Below are 15,523 nucleotides of genomic sequence, written 5' to 3'. Positions count from 1 at the left end.
TCGTCAAAATTCCCGGCTATCCACAAAACCACCAATGTTTATGTCATTCACAAACTTGCCAATGACATTCATAGATATCTATCACAAGTAACCAAGTTCCTTGCACCTTCCAATCACTTCCAATCAGAAAAGCATCCTTCCACCACCAACCATCCTATGCCTCCTATCAAGACAATTTTGGATCCATTTAGCCAGCTTGCCTTGGATCTTGTGTACCTTAACCTTCTGAAGCAACCTATCAAGCTGAACCTTTTAAATAGTTTACCAAAATCCATAGACTGTGTCTACCCCCCCCCATTTATTTATTCTTCTTCTTAGTTACCTCTTCAAAAAACTCAACTTAAATAAAGTTAACAATATTTGCCAAAAATGATAATGTTGCATTTCTGTATTGCTCTTCCTGAAAGCAAATCATCTTCATTCTTGAAGACCGGAAGTCGGTTTAACAGTCAATAGGATTATATAATTCAAAAATTAGCTTGATTAAAGGAATTAAATGTCTCCAAATAGATTTTGAGAAACTATTACTAGGACCTATATTTATGAGACAATGCCAGAATGCATAAAATGCTGGAAAATGTAAACACCAGTTCCCTCGATGTTCATGCAGTTATTATAATTGATAATTTTAGATTTTATGCTCAAAACCAATGACAATGATGTTTTTTCTTTCCATTTTAGCTAAAGACCAAATCTATAATGATCTGAAAACCCGCAATGCCCCTGTACCTGCTGTGACACTGCAGCGTGTGAAAGCTCCTGTTCCAGATATTGTCTGCAGTAGTCTAACAGACAAAAAAGCAGCAATTGAGCTTGTTTGGCATTATCTAAACATCTTGCAACAACAAGCAAAGTAAGTTGCCAGCAGTAAGCTATTCCTTGCTTGATAAATCAGATGTTTTTATGCACTCTGTGAGCCATTTTGTCCGAGAGATTTATCTTTATTCTCAATAAACTGTTGAGAATTTTCCTGGTTCCGTGTGAGCGCCCTTGTTAATATTTCTCAAGTACCATCTCCTAATTTTGATTTCTTCAGCCCTTTTTCATGAAACCACCCCTTGCCCTATTTTCAACCGACCATTTTGTTCTAGGTATGTATCTATTTCTGAAACTCTTATTATTATTTCCTTTATATTATAAAGCTAAATACCAATTCTTCCAACTGAATACCATACTTTCCAACAGCAGAGGCATTTTTTTTTCTTATTCAAGCACACATTTTTAAAGGTAACATTTCTGTACATAAAGTAAGTATCACTTCTCTAATGCAACTCCTCATCATGTTGCTAATATTGGCACAAAGTTTCATCCTTATTTGTGAATTGTGGAGAAAAATTGAATAATTGTATTTTTCAGAATTGCTGCCCAATGGGAATCCCAGCAAGTAGCTCTCGACAGTGAGGTTTTGGAAATATTACCTAAATTATATAGCAATCGAGAGGAACAGATCACAAAGAAATTGGAGTGCCGAGGTAGTTCTTCAAATCGTACTTGCCAAGGAGCAACAAATGTCCATGTGAAGGTCGGCAATTGTTTACCCATCTGCCTGCTGTGTATAGTTTAAACAATGAAAATGTAAAGATTTTAGGGAGGGAAGGATGATTATCTTGGGTATGCCATCAATTATCTCAGCCAGAAATTAAATACCTTGTCAGATTAATTTCAAATTAACTTGTGGATAATACCATATAAAGAGTGCCATGATTTTATGGTGAACACAGTAAATGAGTAGAAAGAGAAGAAATAATTTATTTTGTGTATTTATCCTGTAATAATTCATGAGCGAACTCTTGCCCTCTATAGTCATTTTCAAACGATTAATTTTATAGTTGATGGGGCAATCAAATGAGGGAGAAAGGAATGGAAAGATAAAATGACCAAACTGCGTGAGCTGTGTTCATGGTGTCTCATATTGAGCATGAGCACGAAGAGCTAGCTGGACTAATTCAGTGCTGTAAATTATGTGCAATTTGTAACTGTTGCATATTAATGGCAATAGTTACACTGAAGTACTGAAGTATACTAATGTATGCAAGTTAGATAATGAAAGGTTTATGTAAGCCATCTTGAAAAAAGAATTAAAATGACATCAATTAATTTCTGTTCAAATTTTAGTGCAAACAATTGTATGAGGATAATGCTGTAAAACAACAGATTGGTGCTTTAGTCAAAGATACTAGCCAATTGCAAACCAATGTTGCCCATCCTCCTCCTCAAAATATTGCTGAAGCTGCTGTATATGTGGAGAACTTAATAACGTAAGTGTATACTGATATTCTTTCTTGTCAGAAGTATGTTTTGTATATTTGCAAGAATGTTAAATTTACTTTAATTCAACCATTTTTGAATGTCTTAACATTAGGATATTACAAAGTAGGAGCAGAGTAAACTATTAACGATTCCAATGAAAATGCAGCTAACATTGTTAGTAAGTTTATAGATGACACCAACATTGGTGAGGAAGGACATCTAAATTTACAACAGGACAAGCAATTTTCCCATTGTGGATTTAATTTTAATTAAATTTGCAAAAACTCATTCTAATTAACTCTAAGGTTTTCAATGGGTGGATAAAATGTGTGTTTTTCCGAATTATGTTTTATACAAATGTACATTAACAACCGGCCAATCATAAAAAACGTTTGACATTTTAAAGTTTTTATTTCTAGTTATTTGCTTAGCGATTTTCAAATCTCACATATCATTGTTTCCAGGGCCTTAGTGAATGCCTTCAAACTCCATCATACAGAAAGTTATCAGAAAGTTGGCATTGCCTTGTTCTATGAGATTGTCTCCTTTGTGTGTGATGAAACACAGCGGCATCCACCAACAAGACAGTTCTTTACATCATGCATTGAAATCCTTGGACAGGTATGAATATTATTTCTTTGGATGTTACATGTATCTAATACAAGCAAATATAAATCATATTTTGATTAACATTTTGTTATTGTTTGAAAATTAAGCAAAATACAGAGGCTGGAAATCTGAAATCGAAACAAACTGCTGGAAAAAAACTCAGCAAGTCATACAGTATCTGTTGGGGGAGAAATAGTTAACATTTTAGATCTGGGACCTTTTCTCCATTCTGATGAACTACCCTACCCTACCACTAGACATGAAATATTCACCTCTTCTTTTTCTGCAGATGTTACCTGGCCTGTTCAGCTTTTCCAGCTTTTTCTGTATTAAGATTTGCTCTCCTTCTGATATCTTGACAAAACAGCTTTGGGAGCATTAATAGATTGACTTGGATGATATTATTTCCTCCTCAATGCCATCAAGTTGCATTGTATCCAGTTCAGGTTGCAATATTAAAATAAAACATTAATGCAAATAAATAATCTGTATCCCCATTAAAGAAATTGAGTGTGGAGGTACCAAACGTTGTGAATAAACGGTTGCGTTACATGGTTGGTATACATGCAAGTTTGGTTCTCTAACATAAAAGACGTTGTTGCTGCTGTAGAGCAAAGCTCCTCACTCGACCTCTGCTACCTGACAACCGATGATCTCGAGGTAAGATTCTGCTGATATAGCAGGACACTTCCCTTAACTCATGACGTCACGTGCCTCTCAAAGCCTGTCACGTGACAGTCCCCATTCAGCTGACGAGGGTTCAACAATAAGTGGTCTGACCACCAGGTGGAACCACAAGAGAACTGAATCTGGTATGAGAGTGAGTAATTATCATTCAACTCAACTCAACTCAACAGAAAATAATTGTTGACTGCTATGTAACATCGTATTTGGTCAAGCCGCACATGTTGAAGTCCATGTACTTAGTAGTCTCAAGAGTACTTTTGTTTCTTTTAGATCTTTTTTAAAGTTTTAAAAATAATTCTTAATTAGTCATTGTCCATAATTAACGCAAAAGAGGTTGACCAGCATTAGAGCATTAGCTATAAGAAGTCTGAAAAAGGGTCTCGACCCAAAATGTCACCCATTCCTTCTCTTCAGATATGCTGCCTGGCCCGCTGAGTTACTCCAGCATTTTGTATCTACCTTTGGCTATAAGAAGAGGTCGTTCAATCTTAGATTGTATTCTCTGCAGCATCAGAGATTGAGGGGCACCCTGGCAGATGTTTATAAAATTATGAGAAGCATAAATAGGGTGACAAACACACATCTTTTTCCAGGGTGCAAATGTGAAATACGAGAGGGAATAGATTTAAAGTGAGAGTCGGAAATTTAAAAGAAATTTGTGAGGCAAATTTATTTTGCACAGACTTGTATTAGGTCCCAGGAATGTGCTGCCTGAAGAGGTGGTGGAAGCAGATAAGATAGCAACATCTCAGTGCTCCCGTGGATTTGGAAGCAACAGCAACAAAGAGAAGCAGGAGAAAACACTGATTGGCTCTAGCCCGAGTGGGAGGAGTTAGAAGCGAGTCAGAGGGGGAAAACAATTTAAAACTGGGGAATTTGGTTTGTAAATTGGTAAATTAGGCAATTTATCAGTCAATATAAGCAAGACGGCTCTTAGGGAACGGCAGTGAGGGAGAGGCCTTGTGAGGAAGTGCCCTGTGAAAAAAGTGTGAGTCTTTGGCTCGAGAGTCTTCGGCGAGGAGGCTGAGGAAAGGAGGCTACGCAAAATGCTGGAGAGGGAGAGACGAAAGAAGGAGATGTCAGGAAAGCTGATTCAGTGTGATGCTTGCAGTATGTTGGAGGTCAAGGACTCTGCTGGTGCCTCTGGCTGCTACAAATGTGAGAAGTGCATCCAGGTACAGCTCCTGAAGGACCGTGTTGGAGAACTGGAGAAGCAAGTGGATGACCTCAGGTTTGTCCGAGAAACTGAGTCGTTCCTCGACAAGTCCTACAGTAAGATTGTTACACCTAAGGTACTGGAAGAGAAAAGGTGGGTGATGGTGAGAAAGGAAGGGAAGCATGGAATGCAAACGTCCCCGGGTGTTGTACCTCTTGTGAACAGGTTCACCCACTTAGAAGCTGTCGGGACAGAAGACGTTATTTCACTGAGCGGCAGACTGGCTTGCGAAGCAAAAAGGGCTGTTGAGCCAAAACCAAAGAGGCCAACGTCAGGCAACGGCATGGTAGTTTGAGACTCCATTGTGAGAGGTACGGACAGGGGTTTCTGCGGCAACAGATGGAATTCGAGGATGGTGTGCTGCCTTCCTGGTGCCAGCTTCCAGGATGTCACGGACAGAGTGCAGAAAATCCTCAAGGGCGAAGGTGAACAGCGGGCGAAGGTGAACAGCCGGAAGTGGTAGTGCATGTCAGCACAAACGATGTCGGAAAGAAGGGGATGAATATTCTGCAGCGTCACTTTAGAGAGCTCAGAAAAATGCTGAAAAGCAGGACCTCCAGGGTTGTTACCAGTTCCTCGTGCTAGCGAGAGCAGGAACAGGGAGGTACGGGACCTGAATGTATGGCTGAGGAACTGGTGCACGGGGCAGGGATTTAGATTCTTAGATCACTGGGATCTGTTTTGGAGTAAGGGGGAACTGTACAAAAGGGACGGATTGCATCTTAACAGGTGGGGGACCAGCATTCTGGCAGGCAGGTTTCCACTGCTACACAGGTGGTTTTAAACTGAATAAGGGGGTTGGCGTGTCAAATGGGATAGTCGAGGATGGAATTACAGGGAAAGGGTTTCTTAAATGTGTGAGCAGAGAGACAGAGGGGTGTAAAATAAAGGTCGAAGCAATAGGTAGCAAGGTGAAAAGTAAAAGGGGCAGGCAGACACATCCAGGGCAAAAATCAAAAAGGGCCACTTTTCAACATAATTGTATAAGGGGTAAGAGTGGTGTAAAAACAAGCCTGAAGTCTTTGTGTCTCAATGCAAGGAGCATTCGTAATAAGGTGGATGAGTTGAATGTGCAGATAGCTATTAATGACTTTGATATAGTTGGGATCACGGAGACATGGCTCCAGGGTGACCAAGGCTGGGAGCTGAACATCCAGGGATATTCAATATTCAGGATGGATAGACAGAAAGGAAAAGGAGGTGGGGTAGCGTTGCTGGTTAGAGAGGAGATGAACGCAATAGAAAGGAAGGACATTAGCTTGGATGATGTGGAATCGATATGGGTAGAGCTGCGAAACACTAAGGGGCAGAAAACGCTAGTGGGAATTGTGTACAGGCCACCTAACAGTGGTAGTGGAGTTGGGGATGGCATCAAACAGGAAATTAGAAATGCGTGCAGCAAAGGTAAAACAGTTATAATGGGTAACTTCAATCTACATATAGATTGGGTGAATCAAATTGGCAGGGGTGCTGAGGAAGAGAATTTCTTGGAATGTATGCGGGATAGTTTTCTAAACCAACATGTAGAGGAACCAACGAGAGAGCAGGCTATTCTAGACTGGGTATTGAGTAATGAGGAAGGGTTAGTTAGTCTTGTTGTGCGTGGCCCCTTGGGCAAGAGTGACCATAATATGGTTGAGTTCTTCATTAGGATGGAGAGTGACATAATTAATTCAGAAACAAGGGTTCTGAACTTAAAGAAAGGTAACTTTGAGGGTATGAGATGAATTGACCAAGATAGACTGGCAATTGATTCTTAAAGGGTTGACGGTGGATATGCAATGGAAGGCATTTAAAGACTGCATGGATGAACTACAACAATTGTTCATCCCAGTTTGGCAAAAGAATAAATCAGGGAAGGTAGTGCATCTGTGGATAACAAGGGAAATCAGGGATAGTATCAAAACAAAAGATGAAGCATACAAATTAGCCATCTTCTTCTTTTCGTGTCTTTGAAGCTGGTTGGTTATATGACAGTTTCCCATTCCTTTACACAGTCCTTTGCATTTTTATTGAACACTGCAAGATCCTTTGAGCTGCACTGGTTGGGTAGTAGGGGGCAGACAAGGCAATGCTGCATTGTATGGTCCTCTTCTCCACATTCACAAGTGGTTTGGCCAGTTTCATAGCCCCATCTGGCCATGGCAGCTTTTGATCGCCCTGTTCCTGTTCTCAGGCGGTTGAGCGTCTTCCACTGGACCCATGGTGCTTCTGAGCCCGGAGGGAGGGCTTCAGAAGGAGGGATACCCATGTCAGTAGGAGGGGGGTCGTCCTCAAGCCTTTTTGTCCATAGTTGGAGTCTGGTTTCTTCCCGTGATGTTATTAGGGGCTGTACATGGCTGAGAAAGCTTCTCCTGGACTTCAGCCGTTGGGCCGGGGGTACACGTCCGTAGAGGAGGTGGCATTCATCACTGGTGGCCTTGGTCATCTCTACTTGGCTGGCGACTTCCCGTCTCACATCAGCAGGGGCAATGCCAGCGAGGAGGTGCAGGTTGTTTATGTTGGTGGGCTTCAAGCAGCCATTGATTGAGCGGCAGGTGTTATTCAACGCTGGGTCTAGTTTCTTGGCATGGGATGATCTCTCCCAAACAGGACACGCATACTCCGCAGAGGAGTAGCACAGGGCCAGAGCAGTAGATCTTAATGTGTGTGCTGTGGCTCCCCATTTGGAGTTGGTCAGCTTCCGGAGGATGTTATTTCGGGAGTTAACGTTCAGTTTGGTGTTTTTGACGTGTTCCTTATAGGAGAGAGTGCGATCCAGTGTTACACCGAGGTAGGCAGGGTTGGTGCAGTGCCCAAGAGGTGTTCCAGACCATGTGATGTTATGGGGTCTGTTTGCTTCCCGGTTCCTGAGATGGAACGAGCAGGCTTGGGTCTTCGCAGGGTTTGCGTGTAGGTGGTTGCGCTCGTAGTAGAGGTGTAGCTCATCTAGGGCTGAGGTGAGATTCGCTTCTACAGCTTCAAACGTACTCTCTTGGGATGTTACACAGAGGTCGTCGGCGTAGATGAACCGCTCAATGTTCTGGTCCATTGGCTGGTCATTGGTGTAGATGTTATATAGTAGTGGAGCCAGCACACTACCTTGAGGCAAGCCATTCCGTTGTCGTCGCCAGCGACTTTGCTTGTTGTTAAGGTCAACATAGAAGCGCCTATCTTTCAGGAGGGCTCCGATGAGGTCCGTGAGTGCCAGGTCTTTGGTATTCTCCAAGATCTTTTTTAGGAGGAGGCGGTGGTTCACAGTGTCATACGCGGCAGACAGATCAACAAAGACGGCCATAGATTAGCCATAAAAAGCAGCCTACCAGAGGACCGGGAGAAATTCAGAGTCCAGCAAAGGGCTTAATTAGGAAAGGGAAAATAGATTATGAAAGAAAACTGTCAGGGAACATAAAAACTGACTGCAAAAGTTTTTATAGATATGTGAAGCGAAAAAGATTAGTTAAAACAAATGTAGGTCCCTTGCAATCAGAAACAGGTGAATTGATCATGGGGAACAAGGACATGGCAGACCAATTGAATAACTAGTTTGGTTCTGTCTTCACTAAGGAAGACTTAAATAATCTGCCAGAAATAGCAGGGGACCGGGAGTCAAATGAGATGGAGGAACTGAGTGAAATCCAGGTTAGCCGGGAAGTGGTGTTAGGTAAATTGAATGGATTAAATGGAAAAATCCCCAGGGCCAGATAGTCTGCATCCCAGAGTACTTAAAGAAGTAGCCGCAGAAATAGTGGATGCATTGGTGATAATTTTTCAAAACTCTTTAGATTCTGGAGTAGTTCCTGAGGATTGGAGGGTAGCTAATGTAACCCCACTTTTTAAAAAGGGAGGGAGAGAGAAAACGGGGAATTACAGACCAGTTAGTCTAACATCGGTAGTGGGGAAACTGCTAGTCAGTTATTAAAGATGGGATAGCAGCACATTTGGAAAGTGGAGAAATCATTGGACAAAATCAGCATGGATTTATGAAAGGTAAATCATGTCTGACGCACACGGTCTTGGGGGTTCAGTAATGATGTGGATAGAGAACTGGCTGGCAGACAGGAAGCAAAGAGTAGGAGTAAACGGGTCCTTTTCAGAATGGCAGGCAGTGACTAGTGGGGTACCGCAAGGCTCAGTGCTGGGACCCCAGCTATTTACAATATATATTAATGATTTGGACGAGGGAATTGAATACAACATCTCCAAGTTTGTGGATGACACGAAGCTGGGGGGCAGTGTTAGCTGTGAGGAGGCTGCAAGGTGACTTGGATAGGTTGGGTGAGTGGGCAAATGCATGGCAGATGCAGTATAATGTGGATAAATGTGAGGCTATCCACTTTGGTGGCAAAAACAGGAAAGTAGACTATAATCTGAATGGTGGCCGATTAGGAAAAGGGGCGATGCAATGAGACCTGGGTGTCATGGTACACCAGTCATTGAAAGTAGGCAAAGTGTTCAAGAAGGAACTGCAGATGCTGGAAGATCGAAGGTACACAAAGTCAGACTGAAGAAGGGTTTCGGCCCGAAACGTCACCCATTTCCTTCGCTCCATAGATGTTGCTGCACCCGCTGAGTTTCTCCAGCATTTTTGTGTCCCATTGAAAGTCTGCATGCAGGTGCAGCAGGCAGTGAAGAAAGCGAATGGTATGTTAGCATTCATAGCAAAAGGATTTGAGTATAGGAGCAGGGAGGTTCTACTGCAGTTGTACAGGGTCTTGGTGAGACCACACCTGGAGTATTGCGAACAGTTTTGGTCTCCTAATCTGAGGAAAGACATTCTTGCCATAGAGGGAGTACAGAGAAGGTTCACCAGACTGATTCCTGGGATGTCAAGACTTTCATATGAAGAAAGACTGGATAGATTCGGCTTGTACTCGCTAGAATTTAGAAGATTCAGGGGGGATCTTATAGAAACTTACAAAATTCCTAAGGGGTTGGACAGGCTAGATGCAGGAAGATTATTCCCGATGTTGGGGAAGTCCAGAACAAGGGGTCACAGTTTAAGGATAAGGGGGAAATCTTTTAGGACCGAGATGAGAAAAACATTTTTCACACAGAGAGTGGTGAATCTCTGGAATTTTCTGCTGCAGAAGATAGCTGAGGCCAGTTCATTGGCTATATTTAAGAGGGAGTTAGATGTGGCCCTTGTGGCTAAAGGTATCCGGGGGTATGGAGAGAAGGCAGGTACAGGATACTGAGTTGAATGATCAGCCATGATCATATTGAATGGCGCAGGCTCGAAGGGCCGAATGGCCTACTCCTGCACCTATTTTCTATGTTTCTATCTCTGAGACACATATTGATAAATGCGTGAATAAGCAGGGAATGAATAAATATGATGAGTACCGGCAAATTGTATTTTTTTAAAACTTGCTGCTATTGATCACATCATTCATAGGGCCAGGCACTTTGTCTAAATGTATCTAAATAATAAATAGGGTGAGAGTCAAAATATTTGTTGCTGATATTTCCTACTCTTGTTTAAAACACTTGGAGCAGCACATTTGGATCAAATTATTTCTTAATATTTTAATGAAAATATTGGGCAATGTATTTAAAATGTATTGATGCCTTTGTCCAGCTAGAAGGACGGATTTGAATTGTTTGAATAACAATATCATTACCAATAATATTTATCCTTAGAATTTGAAAAGATCCTGAAGATCAAGGCCTCAAAGTTTATAATTGGTAAATTAATGACTGTCTAAAGGTTAATGTTGAATATGGTACACTGTTAGAATCTCCTTTTTTTAAATATATCATAGAACAGCTTTTAAATTATTTGATTCTGATTCTTCATTATCTGATGATTAAATCAATACAATAAATTATCCGACTTTTGAACAGTCAAGAGTTAACGTAACCATTGAATATTTTTTAATTATCAGGTTTTTCTTGGCTGTGCTAAAACAGAAAGCAAAACTATATTGAAAAAGGTTCTTGAGAATAGAAGACTGTGCAATCTTTTGTCACCGTACTTCAATCCAAATATCTCTCCAGATGAATATGTCATTCTTTATGGCAAAGTTGTCAAAGTACTCCACACAGAAAATGGTGACATCATCTTTATGTTATTAACAAAGGTAATTTATTTTTCTATTACGTGCTACTGAAATTGAACCAGTTATACATTATCCATTAATAATTCAGCTGTGTGTCTTTTTATTGAGTCAAAATGTGTAATAAGTTGAGGAACGCAAATTCAGTTATGTTGCAGCTTTCAATGTATGTTCTCTTTTACCCAATTTCATCATTTTTTACTGTATGGAATTCAAGAATTGCATTTCACACCCAACAAAATTATACATCCACAAAAGAATGGTGTGTTTTTGCACCATTCTGTACAGATGCTGTAAACATCCATTTATCCACTTTCTTGCCCTTTCACCATAAACATTGATTACCTCACTTACCTTGCGAATTACTGTGGCAAAAGTTCCAATGGTTCGCAACCTTTTTTCATTCTTAAATGAGCAACCTTTTTTTCTGAGACCATTCACTGTAGTTCTGGATTCCGCCATGAGAGGGCGTATCCTCTCAGTATTTACCCTGTCCAGCTCTTTAAGAATCGTATATCTTACAATGAGACACCACTCTACTCCTATGAGTAGAGTTCCAGCCTATTTAATCTTTCCTTGTAAGACAACCTCTCCATACCTGGCGTAATTCTGGTGAGCTATACCAAAACTACTCTGATAAATAAATATATTTGCTTAAATAGGGAACATATTATTCACAGTACATCCATAGGTCAATCACATCCTTGTACAGTTGTAAGAAGACCATACTACTTTTATTTTTCAACCTTCTTGAAATAAATCCCTAACTGCTATTTGCCTTCCCAATTACCTAATAATAATAATAATAATACATTTTATTTATGGGCGCCTTTCAAGAGTCTCAAGGACACCTTACAAAAATTTAGCAGGTAGAGGAAAAACATGTAAGGGGAATGAAATAAATAGTAGAGACATGACTAGTACACAAAGTAAAGACAGAATTCAATACAAAACACAATATGAGGCAATTAATGCACAGATGAAAAGGGAGGGGGACGTGGGGCTAAGGATAGGCAGAGGTGAAGAGATGGGTCTTGCGGTGGGACTGGAAGATGGTGAGGGACACGGAATTGTGGATCAGTTGGGGGAGGGAGTTCCAGAGCCTGGGAGCTGCCCTGGAGAAGGCTCTGTCCCCAAAACTGCGGAGGTTGGACTTGTGGATGGAGAGGAGACCGGCTGATGTGGATCTGAGGGACCGTGAGGGTTGGTAGGGGGAGAGGAAGGTCAGTGAGATATGGGGGGGCCTAGATGGGGGAGGGCTTTGTAGGTGAGGATCAGGATTTTGTAGGTGATCCGGTGGGAGATGGGAAGCCAGTGAAGTTGTTTGAGGACTGGAGTGATGTGATGCCAGGATTTGGTGTGGGTGATGAGTCGGGCGGCTGCGTTCTGGACCAGTTGGAGTCGGTTGATGTAGGTGGAGCTGATGCCAAGGAGAAGTGAGTTGCAATAGTCCAGTCGGGAGGAGATGAAGGCATGGATGAGTCTTTCAGCAGCGGGCGGTGTGAGAGAGGGTCTGAGTTTGGCGATGTTGCGGAGATGAAAGAAGGAGGTTTTAATGACATGGCGGATGTGAGGCTCAAGGGAGAGGGTGGAATCAAAGATCACGCCAAGGTTGCGGGCCTGGGGAGATGGGGAGACAGTGGTGCCGTCGATGGTGAGAGTGGGGTTATTGATTTTGCTGAGTGTGGCTTTGGAGCCTATGAGGAGGAATTCTGTCTTATCGCTGTTGAGTTTGAGGAAATTATGTTGCATCCAGGTTTTTATAGCTGACAAACAGGAGTTGATATGGGAGAGGGGGGGGTTGTGGGGGGATTTGGTGCCACGGTAGATCTGGGTGTCATCAGCGTAACAGTGGAAGTCCAGGTTGAAGTGGCGGAGTATCTGACCAAGGGGGAGGATGTAGATGGTGAAGAGGAGGGGGCCGAGTACGGAGCCTTGGGGAACGCCTTGAGTGGCTGTGGCTGTAGCAGAGGTGTGGTTGTGGAGAGAGATGAAGTGGGATCTGTAGGAAAGGTAGGAACGGAGCCAGCTGAGTGCAGAGCCTTCAATGCCGAGGTCTTTGAGTCTGGTGAGCAGGATGTTATGGTTCACTGTATCGAAGGCTGCGCTCAGGTCGAGGAGGATGAGGATGTTGAGGGAACCAGTGTCAGCAGAGGTGAGGAGGTCGTTGAGGACTTTGAGGAGAGCAATTTCTGTGCTATGGAGGGGGCGAAAGCCAGATTGGAGGGGTTCAAGTAGGTTATACGCAAGGAGGTGGGAATGAAGTTGCGACACAACGATACGCTCCAGATACCTACTGCACTTGTGTGCTAAGTTTTTGTGCTTTGTGCACAAGGATCCCCAGTTTACTGTGCAATATTTCAGTTTGAATAATGTTCTGTTCTTTACGTCTTCCTTTCAAAATGAACTTCACATTTTCCTGCATTATACTTTATTAGCTCATTTGTTGGCTTCTCACTTAACTTATTTATGTCTCTCTAAACCATTGTATCCTCTTTGCAACTTACAACAAGTCCTTTCCACTTATTTTTGTGTTGTTTGCAAAAGGTCTGTCTCACATTTGCTTCTTTCCTCCAAGTCATTTAATATGTATTGTAAACAATGCAGTCTTGGTACTGATCCCTGTGGTACTCCTCTGGTTACAGGTCCTCAACCTGAAAGTGATCCCCTTACCCTTGTTTGCTGCTTCATGCATGTCAACGAAGTCTGAGAAATAGAAACTCATCTTCTATCTGGGCGTCCTGCACCTTTGAGGTCCAAATGTTGAAGTTAACACGATAGGCAAACACCCAGTTTTTCATTCAGCAGATAGTCATAGAGTGATACAGTGTGGAAACAGGCCCTTTGGACCAATTCGCCCACACTGGCAAACAATGTCCCAGCTACACTAGTCCCACTTGCTTGCGCTTGGTCCATATCCCTCCAAACCTGTCCTATCCACATACTTGTCTAACTATTTCTTAAACGATGGGATAGTCTCAGCGTCAACTACCTCCTCTGGCAGCTCGTTCCATAAACCCACCACCCCTTGTGTGATGTGGCAGTAGCTTTGTTTTAATTTTCTCTCCTATATTGGACTGCCAGTTTTTTAAAGTGTTAGCTACCGCGATCTAAACCTCATTACAGAGATACCTGCTGTTCTCTCCAGCCTTGTTTTTATGTAGTGCTTCATCATAAACAAAATGCTAAGATGATTGCTAGTTCCCACCAAATGGCAGACTATTACAATGTGTTTTAGTTTCTTTGATGGGAAAGCAACTGTTCTTGTTTGATTTATGTCACAATGTGCCAACTTTCCATTCCATCTGTTGTCCTCATTAAGCTTCTGCTTCACATTGATGATGCAAAAAAGGAATTGATTGGATTTTGACCCCGCAAAAATGGTTATATCCAAATAATTTTATGCATAATACAATAAATAGTTTGGAAAAGTTGGCCTTCCCATGATGTGTAATGCCAACTCTAGATAATATACCATTTCCATGACCAATAGTTGTTTTCCCCTAAAAAAATATTGACTGGAATTATAGTCGTATACAACCAAATGTGGGTGTATATATTCATAGTCATAGAGCTATACAGCATGGACATCGGCTCTCTGTTCATGCTGAACAAGTTGGCATACTGGGCTGGTCCCATTTGCCTGCATTTGACCCAAAGCCCTCTAAAACATTCCTTTCCATATATATGTCTAATTGTCTTTTAAAAGTTGTAATTGTAATCACTTCTATAGCTTCCCAGATGTGGACTACGGTCTGAGTGAAAACTTTGCTCCTGAGGTCCCTCTTAAATATCTCCCCTCTTACCTTAAGCTGATCCCTCTAGTTTTAGAATCCTCTACCTTGGTGAAAAAGACTGAGGATTCACTTTATCCATGTCCCTCGTGATCTTGTTCCTCCCATTAAGATCACCCCCTCAGCCGCCTGTGCTCCAAAGAAATAAAAGTCCCAGCCTATCCAATTTCTCCCTATAACTCAATCCCACAAGCCCAGATAACATCCTGGTGAATCTCTTCTGCACGCTTTCCAACTTAATGACATCTTTCCAATAGCTGGGTGACCAGAACTGCATACAATACTCCAAGTGAACTTTCACCAACGACTTGTACAACTGCATGGTGATGTCCCAACCTTTGTACTCGATACCCTTCTCAATGAAGGCAAGCATGCCAAATGCCTTCTTCACCGAATTGTTGACGTGTGTCACCACTTTTAGGGAACTATGCTCGTGTATTCCAGGACGTCTGTGTTCTGCAACAATCTGCGGTGCTCTGCTATTTACTGTGCAAGTTCTGCCCTGTTTTGATATAGCAAAATGCAACACCAAATTCAATCAAGAATTATGATATCTATAGGATTGTTCAAGAAAAATGTTGGTTTTACTTTTTATATTGCAGTTTGATCTAATATTATGGTTGAATTCCACCAAGCCAACTATGAATGAACGAACACAATTATTAGAATTGATTCATTTAGGCCTTACGTTGTGTGGCCTTCAACCTGAGGAAGAAATCCAGATGGCTTTTAATGTTCTTTGTAAACACTGGATGTACATTCTGCAATATCAGTTCCCAGATCACTACAGTGACTTTCTCAGACTTCTGATGCAAAGTAAGATGTCATACAAATTTCAATTTTAGTCATGTTTTTGTAAAATGTTAATGATATATACTTACCCAGTTTACATGTCAAAATCAAAATATATTTGTTGATTGACTTAATTG

At 41.7% G+C, this 15,523-nt stretch overlaps 1 protein-coding gene across 1 annotated transcript in view; it reads left to right on the top strand.

The window, feature by feature from the left end:
* Window positions 1–15,523, top strand: part of epg5 (ectopic P-granules autophagy protein 5 homolog) — a 144,527-nt gene that overhangs the window by 94,061 nt on the left and 34,943 nt on the right. Inside the window, exons 26-31 of the mRNA XM_033031094.1 lie at window positions 682–853; window positions 1,357–1,522; window positions 2,116–2,258; window positions 2,715–2,871; window positions 10,630–10,824; window positions 15,197–15,410. Coding sequence (XP_032886985.1) covers window positions 682–853; window positions 1,357–1,522; window positions 2,116–2,258; window positions 2,715–2,871; window positions 10,630–10,824; window positions 15,197–15,410 — 1,047 coding nt within the window. The remainder of the gene's footprint in view (window positions 1–681; window positions 854–1,356; window positions 1,523–2,115; window positions 2,259–2,714; window positions 2,872–10,629; window positions 10,825–15,196; window positions 15,411–15,523) is intronic.

Source organism: Amblyraja radiata, chromosome 1, assembly GCF_010909765.2.
Source record: "Amblyraja radiata isolate CabotCenter1 chromosome 1, sAmbRad1.1.pri, whole genome shotgun sequence".
NCBI lineage: Eukaryota > Metazoa > Chordata > Chondrichthyes > Rajiformes > Rajidae > Amblyraja > Amblyraja radiata.
The sequence above is the reverse complement of the archived record's forward strand: the minus strand, read 5'-3'. Positions and strand labels throughout refer to the sequence as shown.